General features: G+C 40.9%; 1 protein-coding gene across 1 annotated transcript in view; it reads right to left on the bottom strand.

The window, feature by feature from the left end:
* Positions 1 to 2453: 2453 nt before the first annotated feature.
* Positions 2454 to 20134, bottom strand: part of LOC104671204 (ankyrin repeat domain-containing protein 20A2-like) — a 52767-nt gene continuing 35086 nt past the window's right edge. Inside the window, 2 exon segments of the mRNA XM_030926332.1 lie at positions 2454 to 2504; positions 2676 to 2975. Coding sequence (XP_030782192.1) covers positions 2454 to 2504; positions 2676 to 2975 — 351 coding nt within the window.

Below are 20134 nucleotides of genomic sequence, written 5' to 3'. Positions count from 1 at the left end.
TGCATTCCATTCCATTCCATATTCCATTCCATTCCATATTCCATATAATTCCATTCCTTTTTCATTCCATTCCATTTTCCATTCCATTCCATTCCTTTCCATTCCACATTCCATTTCATTACATGTTCCTTTCCATTCCATATTCCATTCCATTCCATTCCATTCCATATTCAAGTCCATTCCATTGCATATTCCATTCCATTCCATTCCATTCCATTCCATATTCTCTTCCATTCCATTCCGTACTCCATTTCATTCCATTCGTTTCCATTCCATTCTATATTCCATTCCATTCCATATTCCATTTCATTCCATTGTATTCCATTCCATATTCCATTCCATTCCTTATTCTATTTCATTCCATTCCATTCCATTCCATTCCATTCCATTCCATATTCCTTTCCATGCCATATTCTATTCCATTCCATATTCCATTCCATTCCTTATTCCGTTCCATTTCACTCCATTCCATTCCATTCCATTCCATTTTATTCCATTCCATTCCGTTCCACATTCCATTCCATATATTCCATTCCACTCCTTTCCATTTCATTCCATTCCATTCCATATTTTATTCCATTCCATATTCCTTTGTATTCCATTCCATATTCCATTCCATTCCATTCCATTCCATTCCATTCCATATTTCATTCCATTCCATTCCATACCATATTCCATTCAATTCCATTCATTCCTTTCCATTCCATATTTCATTCCATTCCATATTCCATTTCATTCCATATTCCTTTCCATTCCATTCCATTCCCTTCCCTTCCATTCCATTCCATTTCATATTTCTTTCCATTCCGTTCCATTCCGTTCCGTTTCATTCCATATTCAATTCCATTCCATCTTCCATTCCATTCCATTCCCTATTACATTCCATTCCAATCCATATTCCTTTCCATTTCATTCCATTCCGTATTTCATTCCATTCCATATTCCATTCCATTCCATTCGGTATTCCATTGCACTCCATTCCTTGCAATTCCATTCCATTCCATATTCCATTCCATTCCATATTCCATTCTATTCCATATACCATTCCTTTCCATTCCGTTCCCTTCCATTCCATTTTATTCCTTTCCATTCCATTCTGTTCCATATTCCATCGCATTCCATATTCCATTCCATTCCGTTTCATTCCTTTCCATTCCACTCCTTATTCCACTCCATTCCATTCCATTCTATATTACATTCCATTGCATTCCATTCTTCATTCCATTCCATTCCATTCCATTCCATATTCCATTCCATTCCATTCCATTCCTTTATATTCCATTCAATATTCCATTCCATTCTATTCCATTCCATATTCCATTTCATTCCATTCCATATTCCATTCCATTCTATATTCCATTCCATTCCATTCCATATTCCATTCCATTCCATATTTCATTCCATTGCATTCCTCATTCCATTCCATTCCATTATATTCCATTCGATATTCCAATCCATTCCTTTCCGTTCCATTCCTTATTCCATTTAATTCCATATTACCTTCCATTCCTTTCCGCATTCCATTCCATTCCATTCCATATTCCATTCCACTTCCTTTTATAATATTCCATTCTATTCCATTCCATTCCATTTTCCGTTCCATATTCCATTTTATTCCATTCCATCCCTTTCCATATTGCATTCCAACCCATATTCCCCTACATTCCATTCCATATTCCATTGCATGCCATGTTATATTCCATTCCATATTCCATTCCATCCCATGTTACATTCCATTCCATATTCCATTACCTTCCATAATTTTTTCCATTCCATTCCGTTCCCTTCCGTTTCATCATTCCATCCCATTTCGTATTTCTTTTCGTTCCGTTCCGTTGCATTCCATTCCGTTCCATTCCATATTCCATTCCATTCCATAATCCATTCCATTCCATTGTATTCCATTCAATTCCATTCCATTCCAGATTCCTCTCCATTTCATTCCATTCCATACTCTATTCCATTCCATTCCATTCCTTCTATTCCATTCCATTTTCCATTCCATTTCATTCCATTCCATTCCATTCCGTTCCATATTCCATTCCATTCCATATTCCATTCCATTCTATTCCATTTCATATTCCATTCCATTCCGTTCAATATTCCATTCCATTCCGTATTCTATTCCATTCCTTTCCATTCCATTCCATTCCATTCCATATTCCATTCCATATTCCATTCCACTCCATTCCATTCCGTTCCATATTCCATTCCATTGCATTCCATATTCCATTCCATTCCATATTCCATTACATTCCATACCATATTCCTTTCCATTCCATTCTGTTCCGTATTCCATTCTATTCCATACTCCATTCTATTCTAATCCATTCCATATTCCATTCCATTCCATTCTATTCCATTCCATTCTATATTCCATTCATTCAGCTTAAGGCCAATTCAAAAGTATCACATAATTTCTAAATCACAATTTTTTCTTATGTCAACTGATCTTAACCATCAAATGACTCCATAGTGAGAATCATTACTCTGAAAGATTGATCCTGTTATAATGATAATGGAAATTTACGTATTTAAAATAAAAAACAGATGCCTTTTTTTGTAGAACTCTACAAAGCAAATTGTTACAAGAGAGGCAGAAGAAACACAATATATACACATCCAAAATACAGTTTGCAGTGAAATGAATGAAAGCACTTTACAGATAAACTTACCTGATTTAGAAAACTAACCTGTAAATGGATTTCTTCTAATTTTTCTATTGCCTGCATTGCCTTTTCATCAAGCTCCGATTTATATTCTTGTACTTCGCCAAGTTCTACCATATTGTTTTCCATATGGGTCTTAAGATTTAATATTTGTTCTTTCAGCATCTTTTTATCCTCCTCAAGTTTTTCACATTCCTGTTGTACTTGTTTCATAGATAATAAATGCTGTTGAAGAACTTGATTGTCTTTCACCAGATTGACACATTTTGAAGATACAGCTTCCTTCTCTGCCATAAGATCATCAAACTGTATAAATGAAATAATATAGTTTGATAATGAAGTAGGCTAAGAATAATCTAATACAAAACCAATAGTAAATTTTGACAAGTATTTACTTGCAATAAAATGTTATCTGTAACACAGTAGATTCTTCAAATGTAAAGCCTGAAATTACTCAGAATTTTAAGAGCAAAGTTAAAGCTACCATGAGTCACAAAACTATATGCTTTACTGTCATCATCTTTCCAGAGAACTTTTGCACTTCATCTGACTTTTATTTTCCTGATAATACATTTCTGTTCCTCCTTCAATGGCAATAAGTGATCTCTCAGTGAAAATTGTCTAACCCCCTCCCTCATCCTCACTCCCCATAATATGTCAAAACAGTGTCAGACATATCATTTTGAGTGATTTAGGCTACAGTCAATAAATGACTCTGGGAATAAGATTTTGAAAATAATTTAATTCTCTATACTAGGGATTGTGGCTCATGCCGGTAATCCCAGCACTTTAGGAGGCTGTGGCAGAAAGATCACTGGAGGCCAGGAATTTGAGATCAGCCAGAGCAACATAGTGATACTCCCATGTCTATATATATATATATATGTGTGTGTGTGTGTGTGTGTGTGTGTGTGTGTGTGTGTGTGTGTATTTTTTTTTTTAATTAGCTGGGCATGGTGGCTCATGCATGTAGAGTCAGCTAGTTGGGAGACTGAGGCAAAAGAATGGCTTCTACCTAGAGTTCAGGGCTGCTGTGAATTATGACCACACCACTGCACTTCCACCTGAATGACAGACAAAGACCATATTTCAAAAAAGACACAAAATAATGAATCTTGTAAATAAGGATTCTGATGCCATAAGCCTTTCCTTAGACTGCAAATGTTTCCTGACAAATTGAATTGCATTTTAAGAAGTAATGATTCTTGGGGTAAAGGCCATAGAATACAGCACCCAGAAATAAATCCACATAATAAATAAAGCCAACTGATTTTGGACTAAGGTGTCAAGAACATACAGGGGGAAAGGACAGTCTCTTCAAATGAATGGCACTGGGAAAACTAAATATCCATATGGGGAAGAATGATACTAGCTTCCTCTGTAACACCATATAACAAAAGAAACGCATAATCAATTGAAGATTGAAATGTAAGGCCCCAAATTATCAAACTACTGTAAGTAAATATAGGGAAAATGCTTGAGGACATTAGTCTGCACAAAGATTTTTATGGGTAAGACATCAGAAGCACAGGAAAAAACAAATGATAGACCAATGGTACTACATTGAGCTAAAGAGCTTCCGGCCAGCAAACAACTGAGTGAAGAGAAAACCTGTAGCGTGGGAGAAAATATTGTCAACTACTCATCTAATAAGGGAATAATATCTAAAATATACAAGAAACTCAAACAACTTGACCGTTAAAAAAAAATTTGAGTTCAAAATCAAACAAAATATCTGACTATACTTTTTTTTAGAAAAAAGAAATACAAATAGCCAATAAATAAATTTTAAAATGCTCAGTATCACTAATCCTCAGGGAAATACAAATCAAATCTACAGCGTGATACAATCTTGCTTCAATTTGAATACATTTCTATCATTGAAAAGATATAAAAATAGGCCGGGCGCGGTGGCTCAAGCCTGTAATCCCAGCACTTTGGGAGGCTGAGACGGGCGGATCACGAGGTCAGGAGATCGAGACCATCCTGGCTAACACTGTGAAACTCCGTCTCTACTAAAAAATACAAAAAACTAGCCGGGCGAGGTGGCAGGCGCCTGTAGTCCCAGCTACTCGGGAGGCTGAGGCAGGAGAATAGCGTAAACCCGGGAGGCGGAGCTTGCAGTGAGCTGAGATCCGGCCACTGCACTCCAGCCCGGGCGACAGAGCGAGACTCCGTCTCAATAAAAAAAAAAAAAAAAAAAAAAAAAAAAAAAAAAGATATAAAAATAACAAATGCTGGTGAGGCTCCAGAGAACAGGAAACTCTTACATGCTGTTGGTGGGAAGGTAAATTAGTGCAGCCACTACAGAAAACAGAAAACAACATGAGTTTTTCTCACCAATCTAATAATGGAACTGCCCAAGGACCCAGCAACCCCACTACTGGGTATTCAGGCAACAGAAAAAAGAAAACAATAGATCACAAGGATACCTGTCATCACATGTTTGTTGTAGCACTATTCACAACAGCTAATGTATCAAATCAACCTATATGTCCATCACCAAATGAATGGACAAAAAACTGTGGTACACATACACAATAGAATACTATTCACCATATAAAGGAATTAAATCCTGTTATTTGTGGCCACGTGGATCAGTCTGAGGGATGTTATGTTAAGTGCAGATAAATACTGCACATTCTCACTCCTGTGTGGGAGCTGAGGAAAAACTGAGGGCTGGGCAACATGGCTGATGCCTGTTATTTCTTAGCACTTTAAAAGACCAAGGCAGGAGAATCACATGAGGCTGAAAGTTCCAGAGCACCCTGGGCAACACAGGGAGACATCTCTACAAAGTCAAAAATCAGACAGGTGCAGTGCTGCATGCCCATAATCCCAGCTGCTCAGGAGGCTGAGGTGTGAGAATCATGCGAGCCCAAAAGTTTGAGGCTACAGTGAACTATGATCAAACCACTGTCTCCAATCTGGATGACTACAGCTGCCCAGAGCCCAGACTACACTAAGCAAGGTCCTGTCTCTTAACAACAACAAAAAAGCTCACAGAAGTAGGAGAGGGGAGGCTGGTTAATGGATAGAGAATTACAGTTAGATAAGAGGAATGAGTTCTGGTGTCCTGTGGTATTGTGGGGTGAATATGGCTGACTATGATTTATAGTATGTTTTTAAAAAGCCAGAAGATAAAAAGTCCAGGACCAGATGGATTCACAGCTGAATTTTACCAGAAGTATAAGGAGGAGCTGGTACCATTCCTTCTGAAACTATTCCAATCAATAGAAAAAGAGGGAATCCTCCCTAACTCATTTTATGAGGCCAACATCATCCTGATACCAAAGCCTGGCAGAGACACACACAAAAAAAGAGAATTTTAGACCAATATCCCTGATGAACATTGATGCAAAAATTCTCAATAAAATACTGGCAAGCCGGATTCAGCAGCACATTAAAAAGCTTATCCACCATGATCAAGTGGGCTTCATCCCTGGGATGCAAGGCTAGTTCAACATTCGCAAATCAATAAACATAATCCAGCATATAAACAGAACCAAAGACAAGAACCACATGATTGTCTCAATAGATGCAGAAAAGGCTTTTGACAAAATTCAACAGCCCTTCATGCTAAAAACGCTCAATAAATTCGGTATTGATGGAACGTACCTCAAAATAATAAGAGCTATTTATGACAAACCCACAGCTAATATCATACTGAATGGGCAAAAACTGGAAAAATTCCCTTTGAAAACTGGCACAAGACAGGGATGCCCTCTCTCACCACTCCTATTCAACATAGTGTTGGAAGTTCTGGCTACGGCAATCAGGCAAGAGAAAGAAATCAAGGGTATCCAGTTAGGAAAAGAAGAAGTCAAATTGTCCCTGTTTGCAGATGACATGATTGTATATTTAGAAAACCCCATCGTCTCAGCCCAAAATCTCCTTAAGCTGATAAGCAACTTCAGCAAAGTCTCAGGATACAAAATTAATGTGCAAAAATCACAAGCATTCTTATACACCAGTAACAGACAATGAGCACTTTCCTTTCACTTAATAAATTCTGTCCTCCTCACTCTTCAATGGTCTTCATGCTTAATTTTTCCTGGTCATGACAGAAGAACCCAGATGTAGCTGAACTAAGGAGCAAAAACCCTGCATCAATACCTGCTACAGCACAGATGCAGCATGAAAAATATGCTAAGTAAAATAAACCAGTCACTGTAGACAACTTGCTTATTATTTCAGAGGCTTATAGGCAAATCTATACAAAGAAAGTGGGTGGTTCCCAGGGTTGAGGGAGGAAGGGGAAACTAGTGAAGATGGCTAAATAATGTGGGTTTTGTTTTTAGGTGATGAAAATGTTCTAAAATTGATTGTAATGAGGACTGCATAACCTCTCAAAATATGAAAGGCATGACTTGTAATTTGATTAGTGATTGCATGGTGGTGCATTATTCCAATAAACCGTTATCCTCCACCCCAAATAATTTGGTACTAGTGATTTTGGTACTAGTGACGGGAGACAGACGTTGCTGGTTTCAGATCACTGGCAGAGGTCAAGGCCTAAGAGAATCAACAGCATGTCCTTTTTATAGAAAGAAAGATTTATGTTTTAAAAACGATTCTTTTCATTAGTGTGAAGTCAGTAAAATAAATGAAAAATCTTTCTTTCATGCTTAAAGCGCTGAGAGATTTATATTGAGGAATAAGACTTGTTTCCTTGGCCCCAATTTCTATCCAAAGGGTCTGGAAATCACACGTTTCAAACATAAAATCTCATCAGATGAGTTTTATTACTCTTATAAGTGGCTTACTTTCAACCTCATTCCAGTCCAGCATCACAGAGAAAAGAAGCTGAAAAAAAATCAAAGTATTTACCCCTAAATATTTTTTGCCATATTTTGAAATGGCTACTGAGGGCCAAAAGATTGAAATGGCCTCATAATGCAGCCCAATCTCTCCCCTTCTAGGTCTTCCCAGTTCTGGGGAAGATTAATTAAGAGCCTGATGAATTTAAAATCTGAAAAGGGTGGGGAGGCGGAGCAAGTGGCCGAATAGGAACAGCTCCAGTCTCCAACTCCCAGGGCAGCGACACAGAAGACCGGTGATTCTGCATTTCAACTGAGGTACGGGGTCATCTCACTAGGGAGTGCTGGACAATCGTGTGCTGGTCAGCTGGGCAGCCTACCAGCGAGAGCTGAAGCAGGGCAAGCATCACCTCCATGGGAAGCGCAAGGGGAAGGGAATCCCTTTTCCTAGCCAGGGGAACTGAGACCACAACACCTGGAAAATCGGGTAACTCCCACCCCAATACCGTGCTTAAGAAAACGGCACACCAGAAGAATATATCCCTCACCTGGCGGGAGGGTTCCACGCCCACGGAGCCTCCCTCTTGCTAACACAGCAGTCTGCATCTAACCAAACGGCAGCAGCGAGGCTGGGGGAGGCGCCCCCATTGCTGAGGCTAAAGAAGGTAAACAAAGCCGCTGGGAAGCTGAATTGGGTGAGCTCACAGCAGCTCAAGGAAACCTGCCTGTCTCTATAGACTCCACCTCTGGAACAGGGCACAGCTAAAAAAAAAAAAAAAAAAAAAAAAAAAAACAGGGGAAGCAGCAGAGGCCTGAGCAGATGCGAACGACTCGTGTCTGACATTTGAAGAGAGCAGTGGATCTCCCAACACGGAGACTGAGATCTGAGAATGGACAGACTGCCTACTCAAGTGTGTCCCAGACCCCTGAGTAGCCTAACTGGGAGACATCCCCCACTAGGGGCAGTCTGACACCCCACACCTCACAGGGTGGTACACCCCTAGAGGGAAGCTTACAAAGTAAGAATCAGACAGGTACACTTCTGTTCAGCAATATTCTATCTTCTGCAATCTCTGCTGCTGATACCCAGGCAAACAGGGTCTGGAGTGGACCTCAAGCAATCTCCAACAGACCTATAGCGGAGGGTCCTGACTGTCAAAGGAAAACTATCAACGAAGGAAACCTTTACCAAACCCCATCAGTACGTCACCACATCAAAGACCAGAGACAGATAAAACCACAAAGATGGGGAAAAAGCAGGAGAGAAAGCTGGAAATCAAATAAAAAGAGCGCATCTCCCCCTGCAAAGGAGGCGCAGCCCATCACCAGCAAACGGATCAAAGCTGGTCAGAATGATTTGAAGAATGAGAGAAAAAGGCTTCAGTCCATCAAACTTCTCAGAGCTAAAGGAGGAATTACATACGCAGCGCAAAGAAACTAAAAATCTTGAAAAAAGAGTGGAAGAATTGACAGCTAGACTAATTAATGCAGAGAAGGTCATAAACAAAATGACAGAAATGAAACCATGACACGAGAAATGTGACAAATGCACAAGCTTCAGTAACCGACTCAATCACAGGAAAAGAGTATCAGCGATGAGGATCAAATGAAGGAAATGAAGCGAGAAGAGAAACCAAAAGAAAAAAGAAGAAAAAGAAATGAACAAAGCCTGCAAGAAGTATGGGATTATGTAAAAAGACCAAATCTACGTTTGATTGGGGTGCCTGAAAGTGGGGGAAAATGGACCAAGTTGGAAAACACTCGTCAGGATATCATCCAGGAGAACTTCCCCAACCTAGTAGGGCAGCCAACATTCAAATTCAGGAAATACAGAGAACCCACAAAGATACTCCTCCAGAAGAGCACCCAAGACACATATGCCAGATTCACCAAAGTTGAAATGAAGAAAAAAACTTAAGGGCGCCAGAGAGAAAGGTCGGGTTACCCACAAAGGGAACCCACAGACTAAAGCAGATCTCTCCAGAAACTCTACAAGCCAGAAGAGGGTGGGGGCCAATATACACGTTCTAAAGAAAAGAATTTAAACCCAGAATTTTATATCAGCCAAACAAGTTTCATAAGTGAAGGAGAAATAAAATCCTTTACAGATAACAAATGCTTAGAGATTTTGTCACACCAGCCTGCCTTACAAGAGACCCTGAAGGAAGCCCTAAACATGGAAAGGAACAAACCGGTACCAGCCATTCAAAAAACATGCCAAAATGTAAAGACCATCGAGCCTAGGAAGAAACGCATCAACTAACGAGCAAAATAACCAGTTAATATCAAATGGCAGGATCAAGTTCAACATAACAAATATAACCTTAAATGTAAATGGACTAAATGCTCCAATTAAAAGACACAGACTGGCAAACTGGATAAAGAGTCAAGACCCATCAGTCTGCTGTATTCAGGAGACCCATCTCACATGCAGAGACTACATAGGCTCAAAAAGGGTGGAGGAAATCTACCAAGCAAATGAGAGACAAAAAAAAAGGCAGTTTTAATCCTAGTCCTCTATAAAACAGACTTTAAACCATCAAAGATCAAAAGAGACAAAGAAGCCATTACAAATTAAGAGGGATCAATCAACAGAAAAGCTAACTCTCCTAAATATATATGCACCAATACAGGAGCACCCAATTCATAAAGCAAGTCCTTAGAGACTTACAAAGAGACTTAGACTCCATACAATAATAATGGGAGACTTCAACACCCACTGTCAACATAACAGATCAAGCAGACAGAAGTTACCAAGGATATCCAGGAATTGAACTCATCTCTGCACCAAGCGACCTAAAGAACATCTTATAGACTCTCCACCCCAAATCAACAGAATATACGTTCTTCTCACAGCACTCCGCACTTTTTCCAAAATTGACCACATAATTGGAAGTAAACACGCCTCGCAAATGTAAAGAATAGAAATTAAACAAACTGTCTCCAGACCACAGTGCAATCGAAAAGAACTCAGGACTAAGAAACTCAAGGGGGGGGGGTGGCGAAAAAGGGGTGGTGGGGGGGGACGGCGGAGGGAGAGGAGGGGGGAGGGAGAGGATTGGGGAGGAGGGGGGGGGGGGGGGGGGGGGGGGGGGGGGGGGGGGAGGGGGGTGGGGGAGAGGGGGGGGGGGGGGGGGGGGAGGGGGGGGGGGGGGGGGGGGGGGGGAGGAGGGGGGGGGGAGGGAGGGGGGGTGGGGGGGGAGGGGAAGGGGGGGGGGTGGGGGGGGGGGAGTGAGGAAGGGGGGGGGGGAGGAAGGGGGGGAGGGGGGGGGAAGAAGGTGGGGGGGGGGGGGGGGGGGGGGAGGAGTGGGGGGGGAAGTGGAAAGAGGATGGGAAGTGAGATACGAAAGGGAGAAGGGAAGAGGGAGGCTTCAACTACAGGGAAACTGAAACAAACAACCTGCTCCTGATGACTACTAGGGTACATACTACATTGAAAGCATAATAGATATTCTTTGAACCAATGAGAACAAAGATACAACAAAATCGATCAGGGAGCACCATTAAATTCAGTGTGATAGAGGGAAATTTATCGCCACTACACTGCACCAGCTGCAAGACAGGCAAGATCTCACATTCACCCTAACTAGAGACACAGCGATACCAGCCCCCCTCGCGCCCACTCTGCCCCCCATCGTCCCAGCTCCAGACCGGCAGCGCAATACCCTCGGCCATTCGCTGCAGCGCGCGACACTAGCCGCGCTAGCCCCCCACACAAAAACCACCCCCTCCTCGACCCACCCTGCCTGTCGCATTACCTCAGTAACTCTTGTGTTTTTGATTCCCCGCTCCCCCAGACCCCTTGCCCAGCCGCCGCTCTGCCCGAGTCGCAAAGACTACTACAGGAAAAAAGAGAGAGGAATCAAATAGATCAGATAAAAAATCTACAGGGGATTCACCACTGACCACGCACAGAAATACAAACTACCATCAAGAAGACTATAGAAAGATACGCCTCTACTACAATCAACTAAAAATCTAGAAGAATGGATACTTCCTGGACACTTACACTCTTCCTAAGACTAAACCAGGAAGAAAGGTTAAAATCCCTGATAGATCAATAGCAGCTCTGAAATTGAGGCAACAATTAATAGCCTACACCCCCAACTTGGAATCAACCCAAATGTCCATCTGTGACAGACTGGATTAAGAAAATGTGGCACATATACACCATGGAATACTATGCAGCCATAAAAAGGATGAGTTTGCGTCCTTTGTAGGGACATGGATGCAGCTGGAAACCATCATTCTTAGCAAACTATCACAAGAAGAGAAAACCAAACACCGCATGTTCTCACTCATAGGTGGGAACTGAACAATGAGATCACTTGGACTTGGGAAGGGGAACATCACACACTGGGGTCTATCATGGGGAGGGGGGAGGGGGGAGGAGGGAGGGATTGCATTGGGGAGTTATACATGATATAAATGATGAATTGATGGGTGCTGACGAGTTGATGGGTGCAGCACACCAGCATGGCATAAGTATACATATGTAACAAACCTGCACGTTATGCACATGTACCCTAGAACTTAGAGTATAATAAAAAAAAAAAAAAAAAAAAAAAAAAAAAAAAATTGCCTGAACATTACCCGATTTTGAAGTGCTGCACTCCTAAGACTTCTTCTTGGAATGAATTAAACTTCATATTCCAAGAATCATCTACTGAGCTAGAAAGCAGAGCTGTGCATCTTTGTTTCAGTAAAAGGAGGTCAATACAGGGAACTGTGGTTTCTGAAAATGCAAGATTGGCACCAAGAAAAGTATTAGCCACAGTGCTACCCAAGAGAACCAGCTACTAGGTGGAAAGAGGATCTGAGAACTGAAAGATGATGACTTCACTTGATTTCCACTGAGGAAAGCTGGCAACTCAGACTTAAACTTCTCCTTCCTGGATGGTAGACATCTATGGAAGATTCTATGAAGTACAATGAATTAGCAAAACATAATGCACTAAATATTAGACTATGTCAGCCGATCCTGTGATCAAAACTTTCCGCAAATATAACTATAGAGTGAGGCAATGGAAAAGAGACTAAAGGTTGGAATGGAGAAAAAAAGAAATCAAGTGTGTCTTGTATGCCTGACTTCCCATCATGTCTTAGAGTAAGTAAGGTATAAACTGGCCAGAGACGTCTTTGAGACACAAAAGGTGAAGTTAAAGATATTCCACTAAATTTAATTTTTATTATGACACAAGACATCTGGTAATATGCAATATGATGGAAGAAAACTCCTCATTAAATTTGATTTGGCCTTGTCATAAGAATAGACGTAAACAAGCTAAGAGTTGATAATCTAAAAATAAACCTGCACATTTACAGTCAATTGATTTTATACAAGGTTAACAAAAGAACAGAATGGGAAAAGAATAGTCTTTTCAACAAATGGTGCTGGGAAAACTGGGTATCCATATGCAAAAAGTAAATAAAGCTGGACCAAATATCTTCTTTAAAAATTAACTCAAAACAGTTCACTGTAACAGCTAAAACTATAAAACCCTCAGAAGAAAACCCTGGCATAAATCTCTGTGACTGCATTTCGCAGTGTTTTCTTAGCTATGACTCCAAAGGAAAAATGGATTCATTGGACTTCAAAATTGAAAACTGCTGTGCCTGAGAAGACAGTATCAAGAAGTGAAAAGGTAAGACACTGAGTAGAAGAAAGTATTTGAGAAGCGTATATCTGATAAGGGACTTACATATATAGGACATATAAAGAATGTCTGCAATTCATAAATAACAAGATAACCCAATTTTAAAAATGGGCAAAGATTTTGAATAGATATTTCTGCAAAGAAGATATAAAGATGGATAACAAGTACATTAATAGATGCTTAACGTAATTAGTCATTAAGAAAATGTAAATCAAAACCACATGTGGTATCACTTCACACGACAGGATGAAATCTTTGTTCAATAAAAAAGAGGAAGTAAGTGTTAGGAAAAAATGCAAAGAAATTAAAACCCTTTTCCAATGCTACTGGGAATGTAAAGTGGTGCAGCCACTTTGGAAAACAAACTGGCAGCTCCTCAAAAGGTTCAGCATGAAGTCACCATATGATCCAGAAATTCCAGTCATAAGTATATACTCCAGAAAAATAAAAACATATGCAAGCACAAAAACTCATACATAAATGTTTACAGCAGCATTATTAATAGGAGTCAAAAAGTGGAAACAACCAAAGCGTCCATCACGTTTGGGTGGGGAAGAACCCAAAGGTTCATCACCTGGCGAATGGATAAATAAAATGATTGATGTATCCATACAGTGGAGTATTAGTCAGCAATAAGAAGAAATTAAGTACTGATACTGTATTAGGAGGAGACAGCAAAATGCCTAGGCAGATACGGAAGTGTCCCCGGAGAATCTTCAAGCAGTCCCACAAGCATTTACACCAGATGTTATGTGCTGCTAAGGGAACCTGGACTTGTCTTGCCTGGACATGCCAGCAGAGGACTGGAGGCCTACAAGCACTGGGGGGATGGGGAGGAGTCACCAGGAATTCCCGCCTTATGCAGGGGAGGAGCCTGACCACTTCAGCTCATGTGCTCCTGGTATTCAATTGTGAGGTGGAAACCTGTTTGCAGGACCCCTCTCTTTGCTGAGCACTTTCCTTTCACTTAATAAATTCTGTCCTCCTCACTCTTCAATGTGTCTTCATGCTTAATTTTTCCTGGTCATGACAGAAGAACCCAGATGTAGCTGAACTAAGGAGCAAAAACCCTGCATCAATACCTGCTACAGCACAGATGCAGCATGAAAAATTATGCTAAGTGAAATAAACCAGTCACTGTAGACCACTTGCTTATTATTTCAGAGGCTTATAGGCAAATCTATACAAAGAAAGTGGGTGGTTCCCTAGGGCTGAGGGAGGAAGGGGAAACTAGTGAAGATGGCTAAATAATGTGGGGTTTGTTTTTAGGTGATGAAAATGTTCTAAAATTGATTGTAATGAGGACTGCATAACTCTCTCAAAATATGAAAGGCAATGACTTGTATATTATGATTAGTGAATTGCATGGTGTGTTCATTATTTCTCAATAAACCTGTTATCCTCCACCCCAAATTAATTTGGTACTAGTGATTTTGGTACTAGTGATCTGGAGACAGACGTTGCTTGGTTTCAGATCACTGGCCAGAGGTCAAGGCCTAAGAGAATCAACAGCATGTCCTTTTTATAGAAAGAAAGATTTATGTTTTAAAAACGATTCTTTTCATTAGTGTGAAGTCAGTAAAATTAAATGAAAAATCTTTCTTTCACTGCTTAAAGCGCTGAGAGATTTATATTGAGGAATAAGACTTGTTTCCTTTGGCCCCAATTTCTATCCAAAGGGTCTGGAAATCACACGCTTCAAACTATAAAATCTCATCAGATGAGTTTTATTAACTCTTATAATGTGGCTTACTTTCTAACCTCATTCCAGTCCAGCATCACAGAGAAAAGAAGCTGAAGAAAATCAAAGTATTTAACCCCTAAATATTTTTTTTTGCCATATTTTGAAATGGCTACTGCAGGGCCAAAAGATTGAAATGGCCTCATTAATGCAGCCCAATCTCTCCCCTTCTAGGTCTTCCCAGTTCTGGGGAAGATTAATTAAGAGCCTGATGCATTTAAAATCTGAAAAGGTGGTGAGGGCGGAGCAAGATGGCCGAATAGGAACAGCTCCAGTCTCCAACTCCCAGGGCGAGCGACACAGAAGACCGGTGATTTCTGCATTTTCAACTGAGGTACTGGGGTCATCTCACTAGGGAGTGCTGGACAATCGGTGCTGGTCAGCTGCTGCAGCCTGACCAGCGAGAGCTGAAGCAGGGCAAGGCATCACCTCACCTGGGAAGCGCAAGGGGGAAGGGAATCCCTTTTCCTAGCCAGGGGAACTGAGACACACAACACCTGGAAAATCGGGTAACTCCCACCCCAATACCGTGCTTTAAGAAAACGGGCACACCAGAAGAATATATCCCTCACCTGGCCGGGAGGGTCCCACGCCCACGGAGCCTCCCTCATTGCTAACACAGCAGTCTGCGATCTAACCGAAACGGCAGCAGCGAGGCTGGGGGAGGGGCGCCCGCCATTGCTGAGGCTTAAGAAGGTAAACAAAGCCGCTGGGAAGCTCGAACTGGGTGGAGCTCACAGCAGCTCAAGGAAACCTGCCTGTCTCTATAGACTCCACCTCTGGGGACAGGGCACAGCTAAAAAAAAAAAAAAAAAAAAAAAAAAAAAACAGGGGAAGCAGCAGAGGCCTGAGCAGATGCGAACGACTCTGTCTGACAGCTTTGAAGAGAGCAGTGGATCTCCCAACACGGAGACTGAGATCTGAGAATGGACAGACTGCCTACTCAAGTGTGTCCCAGACCCCTGAGTAGCCTAACTGGGAGACATCCCCCACTAGGGGCAGTCTGACACCCCACACCTCACAGGGTGGAGTACACCCCTGAGGGGAAGCTTCCAAAGTAAGAATCAGACAGGTACACTTGCTGTTCAGCAATATTCTATCTTCTGCAACCTCTGCTGCTGATACCCAGGCAAACAGGGTCTGGAGTGGACCTCAAGCAATCTCCAACAGACCTATAGCTGAGGGTCCTGACTGTCAGAAGGAAAACTATCAAACAGGAAGGAAACCTTTACCAAAACCCCATCAGTACGTCACCATCATCAAAGACCAGAGACAGATAAAACCACAAAGATGGGGAAAAAGCAGGGCAGAAAAGCTGGAAATTCAAATAAAAAGAGCGCATCTCCCCCTGCAAAGGAGCGCAGCCCATCACCAGCAACGGATCAAAGCTGGTCAGAGAATGATTTTGACGAGATGAGAGAAGAAGGCTTCAGTCCATCAAACTTCTCAGAGCTAAAGGAGGAATTACATACGCAGCGCAAAGAAACTAAAAATCTTGAAAAAAGAGTGGAAGAATTGACAGCTAGACTAATTAATGCAGAGAAGGTCATAAACGAAATGACAGAGATGAAAACCATGACACGAGAAATACGTGACAAATGCACAAGCTTCAGTAACCGACTCAATCAACTGGAAGAAAGAGTATCAGCGATTGAGGATCAAATGAATGAAATGAAGCGAGAAGAGAAACCAAAAGAAAAAAGAAGAAAAAGAAATGAACAAAGCCTGCAAGAAGTATGGGATTATGTAAAAAGACCAAATCTACGTCTGATTGGGGTGCCTGAAAGTGAGGGGGAAAATGGAACCAAGTTGGAAAACACTCGTCAGGATATCATCCAGGAGAACTTCCCCAACCTAGTAGGGCAGGCCAACATTCAAATTCAGGAAATACAGAGAACACCACAAAGATACTCCTCCAGAAGAGCAACTCCAAGACACATAATTGCCAGATTCACCAAAGTTGAAATGAAGGAAAAAATCTTAAGGGCAGCCAGAGAGAAAGGTCGGGTTACCCACAAAGGGAAGCCCAACAGACTAACAGCAGATCTCTCGGCAGAAACTCTACAAGCCAGAAGAGGGTGGGGGCCAATATTCAACGTTCTTAAAGAAAAGAATTTTAAACCCAGAATTTTATATCCAGCCAAACTAAGTTTCATAAGTGAAGGAGAAATAAAATCCTTTACAGATAAGCAAATGCTTAGAGATTTTGTCACCACCAGGCCTGCCTTACAAGAGACCCTGAAGGAAGCCCTAAACATGGAAAGGAACAACCGGTACCAGCCATTGCAAAAACATGCCAAAATGTAAAGACCATCGAGCCTAGGAAGAAACTGCATCAACTAACGAGCAAAATAACCAGTTAATATCATAATGGCAGGATCAAGTTCACACATAACCATATTAACCTTAAATGTAAATGGACTAAATGCTCCAATTAAAAGACACAGACTGGCAAACTGGATAAAGAGTCAAGACCCATCAGTCTGCTGTATTCAGGAGACCCATCTCACATGCAGAGACATACATAGGCTCAAAATAAAGGGATGGAGGAAGATCTACCAAGCAAATGGAGAACAAAAAAAAAGCAGGGGTTATAATCCTAGTCTCTGATAAAACAGACTTTAAACCATCAAAGATCAAAAGAGACAAAGAAGGCCATTACATAATGGTAAAGGGATCAATTCAACAGGAAAAGCTAACTCTCCTAAATATATATGCACCCAATACAGGAGCACCCAGATTCATAAAGCAAGTCCTTAGAGACTTACAAAGAGACTTAGACTCCCATACAATAATAATGGGAGACTTCAACACTCCACTGTCAACATTAGACAGATCAACGAGACAGAAAGTTAACAAGGATATCCAGGAATTGAACTCATCTCTGCACCAAGCGGACCTAATAGACATCTATAGAACTCTCCACCCCAAATCAACAGAATATACGTTCTTCTCAGCACTGCATCGCACTTTTTCCAAAATTGACCACATAATTGGAAGTAAAGCACTCCTCAGCAAATGTAAAAGAATAGAAATTATAACAAACTGTCTCTCAGACCACAGTGCAATCGAACTAGAACTCAGGACTAAGAAACTCAATCAAAACCGCTCAACTACATGGAAACTGAACAACCTGCTCCTGAATGACTACTGGGTACATAACGAAATGAAAGCAGAAATAAAGATATTCTTTGAAACCAATGAGAACAAAGATACAACAGAATCTCTGGGACACATTTAAAGCAGTGTGTAGAGGGAAATTTATAGCACTAAATGCCACAAGAGAAAGCAGGAAAGATCTAAAATTGACACTCTAACATCACAATTAAAAGAACTAGAGAGGCAAGAGCAAACACATTCAAAAGCTAGCAGAAGGCAAGAAATAACTAAGATCAGAGCAGAACTGAAGGAGATAGAGACACAAAAAACCCTCCAAAAAGTCAATGAATCCAGGAGTTGGTTTTTTGAAAAGATCAACAAAATTGACAGACCGGTAGCAAGACTAATAAAGAAGAAAAGAGAGAGGAATCAAATAGATGCAATAAAAAATGATAAAGGGGATATCACCACCGACCCCACAGAAATACAAACTACCATCAGAGAATACTATAAACACCTCTACTCAAATCAACTAGAAAATCTAGAAGAAATGGATAATTTCCTGGACACTTACACTCTCCTAAGACTAAACCAGGAAGAAGTTGAATCCCTGAATAGACCAATAGCAGGCTCTGAAATTGAGGCAACAATTAATAGCCTACCCACCAAAAAAAGTCCAGGACCAGATGGATCCACAGCTGAATTCTACCAGAGGTACAAGGAGGAGCTGGTACCATTACTTCGGAAACTATTCCAATCAATAGAAAAAGAGGGAATCCTCCCTAACTCATTTTATGAGGCCAACATCATCCTGATACCAAAACCTGGCAGAGACACAACAAAAAAAGAGAATTTTAAACCAATATCCCTGATGAACATCGATGCAAAAATCCTCAATAAAATACTGGCAAACCGGATTCAGCAGCACATCAAAAAGCTTATCCACCATGATCAATTGGGCTTCATCCCTGGGATGCAAGGCTGGTTCAACATTCGCAAATCAATAAACGTAATCCAGCATATAAACAGAACCAAAGTCAAGAACCACATGATTATCTCAATAGATGCAGAAAAGGCTTTTGACAAAATTCAACAGCCCTTCATGCTAAAAACTCTCAATAAATTCGGTATTGATGGAACGTACCTCAAAATAATAAGAGCTATTTATGACAAACCCACAGCTAATATCATACTGAATGGGCAAAAACTGGAAAAATTCCCTTTGAAAACTGGCACAAGACAGGGATGCCCTCTCTCACCACTCCTATTCAACATAGTGTTGGAAGTTCTGGCTAGGGCAATCAGGCAAGAGAAAGAAATCAACGGTATTCAGTTAGGAAAAGAAGAAGTCAAATTGTCCCTGTTTGCAGATGACATGATTGTATAGTTAGAAATCCCCATTGTCTCAGCCCAAAATCTCCTTAAGCTGATAAGCAACTTCAGCAAAGCATCAGGATACAAAATTAATGTGCAAAAATCACAAGCATTCTTATACACCAGTAACAGACAAACAGAGAGCCAAATCATGAATGAACTTCCATTCACAATTGCTTCAAAGAGAATCAAATACCTAGGAATCCAGCTTACAAGGGATGTAAAGGACCTCTTCAAGGAGAACTACAAACCACTGCTCAGTGAAATCAAAGAGGACACAAACAAATTGAAGAACATACCATGCTCATGGATAGGAAGAATCAATATCGTGAAAATGGCCATACTCCCCAAGGTTATTTATAGATTCAATGCCATCCCCATCAAGCTACCAATGAGTTTCTTCACAGAATTGGAAAAAACTGCTTTAAAGTTCATATGGAACCAAAAAAGAGCCCGCATTGCCAAGACAATCCTAAGTCAAAAGGACAAAGCTGGAGGCATCACGCTACATGACTTCAAACTATACTACAAGGCTAAAGTAACCAAAACAGCACGGTACTGGTACCAAAACAGAGATATAGACCAATGGAACAGAACAGAGTCCTCAGAAGAAATACCACACATCTACAGCCATCTGATCTTTGACAAACCTGAGAGAAACAAGAAATGGGGAAAGGATTCCCTATTTAATAAATGGTGCTGGGAAAATTGGCTAGCCATAAGTAGAAAGCTGAAACTGGATCCTTTCCTTACTCCTTATACAAAGATTAATTCAAGATGGATTAGAGATTTAAATGTTAGACCTAATACCATAAAAACCCTAGAAGAAAATCT

Source organism: Rhinopithecus roxellana, chromosome 22 (genome assembly GCF_007565055.1).
Source record: "Rhinopithecus roxellana isolate Shanxi Qingling chromosome 22, ASM756505v1, whole genome shotgun sequence".
NCBI classification, from domain to species: domain Eukaryota; kingdom Metazoa; phylum Chordata; class Mammalia; order Primates; family Cercopithecidae; genus Rhinopithecus; species Rhinopithecus roxellana.
The sequence above is the reverse complement of the archived record's forward strand: the minus strand, read 5'-3'. Positions and strand labels throughout refer to the sequence as shown.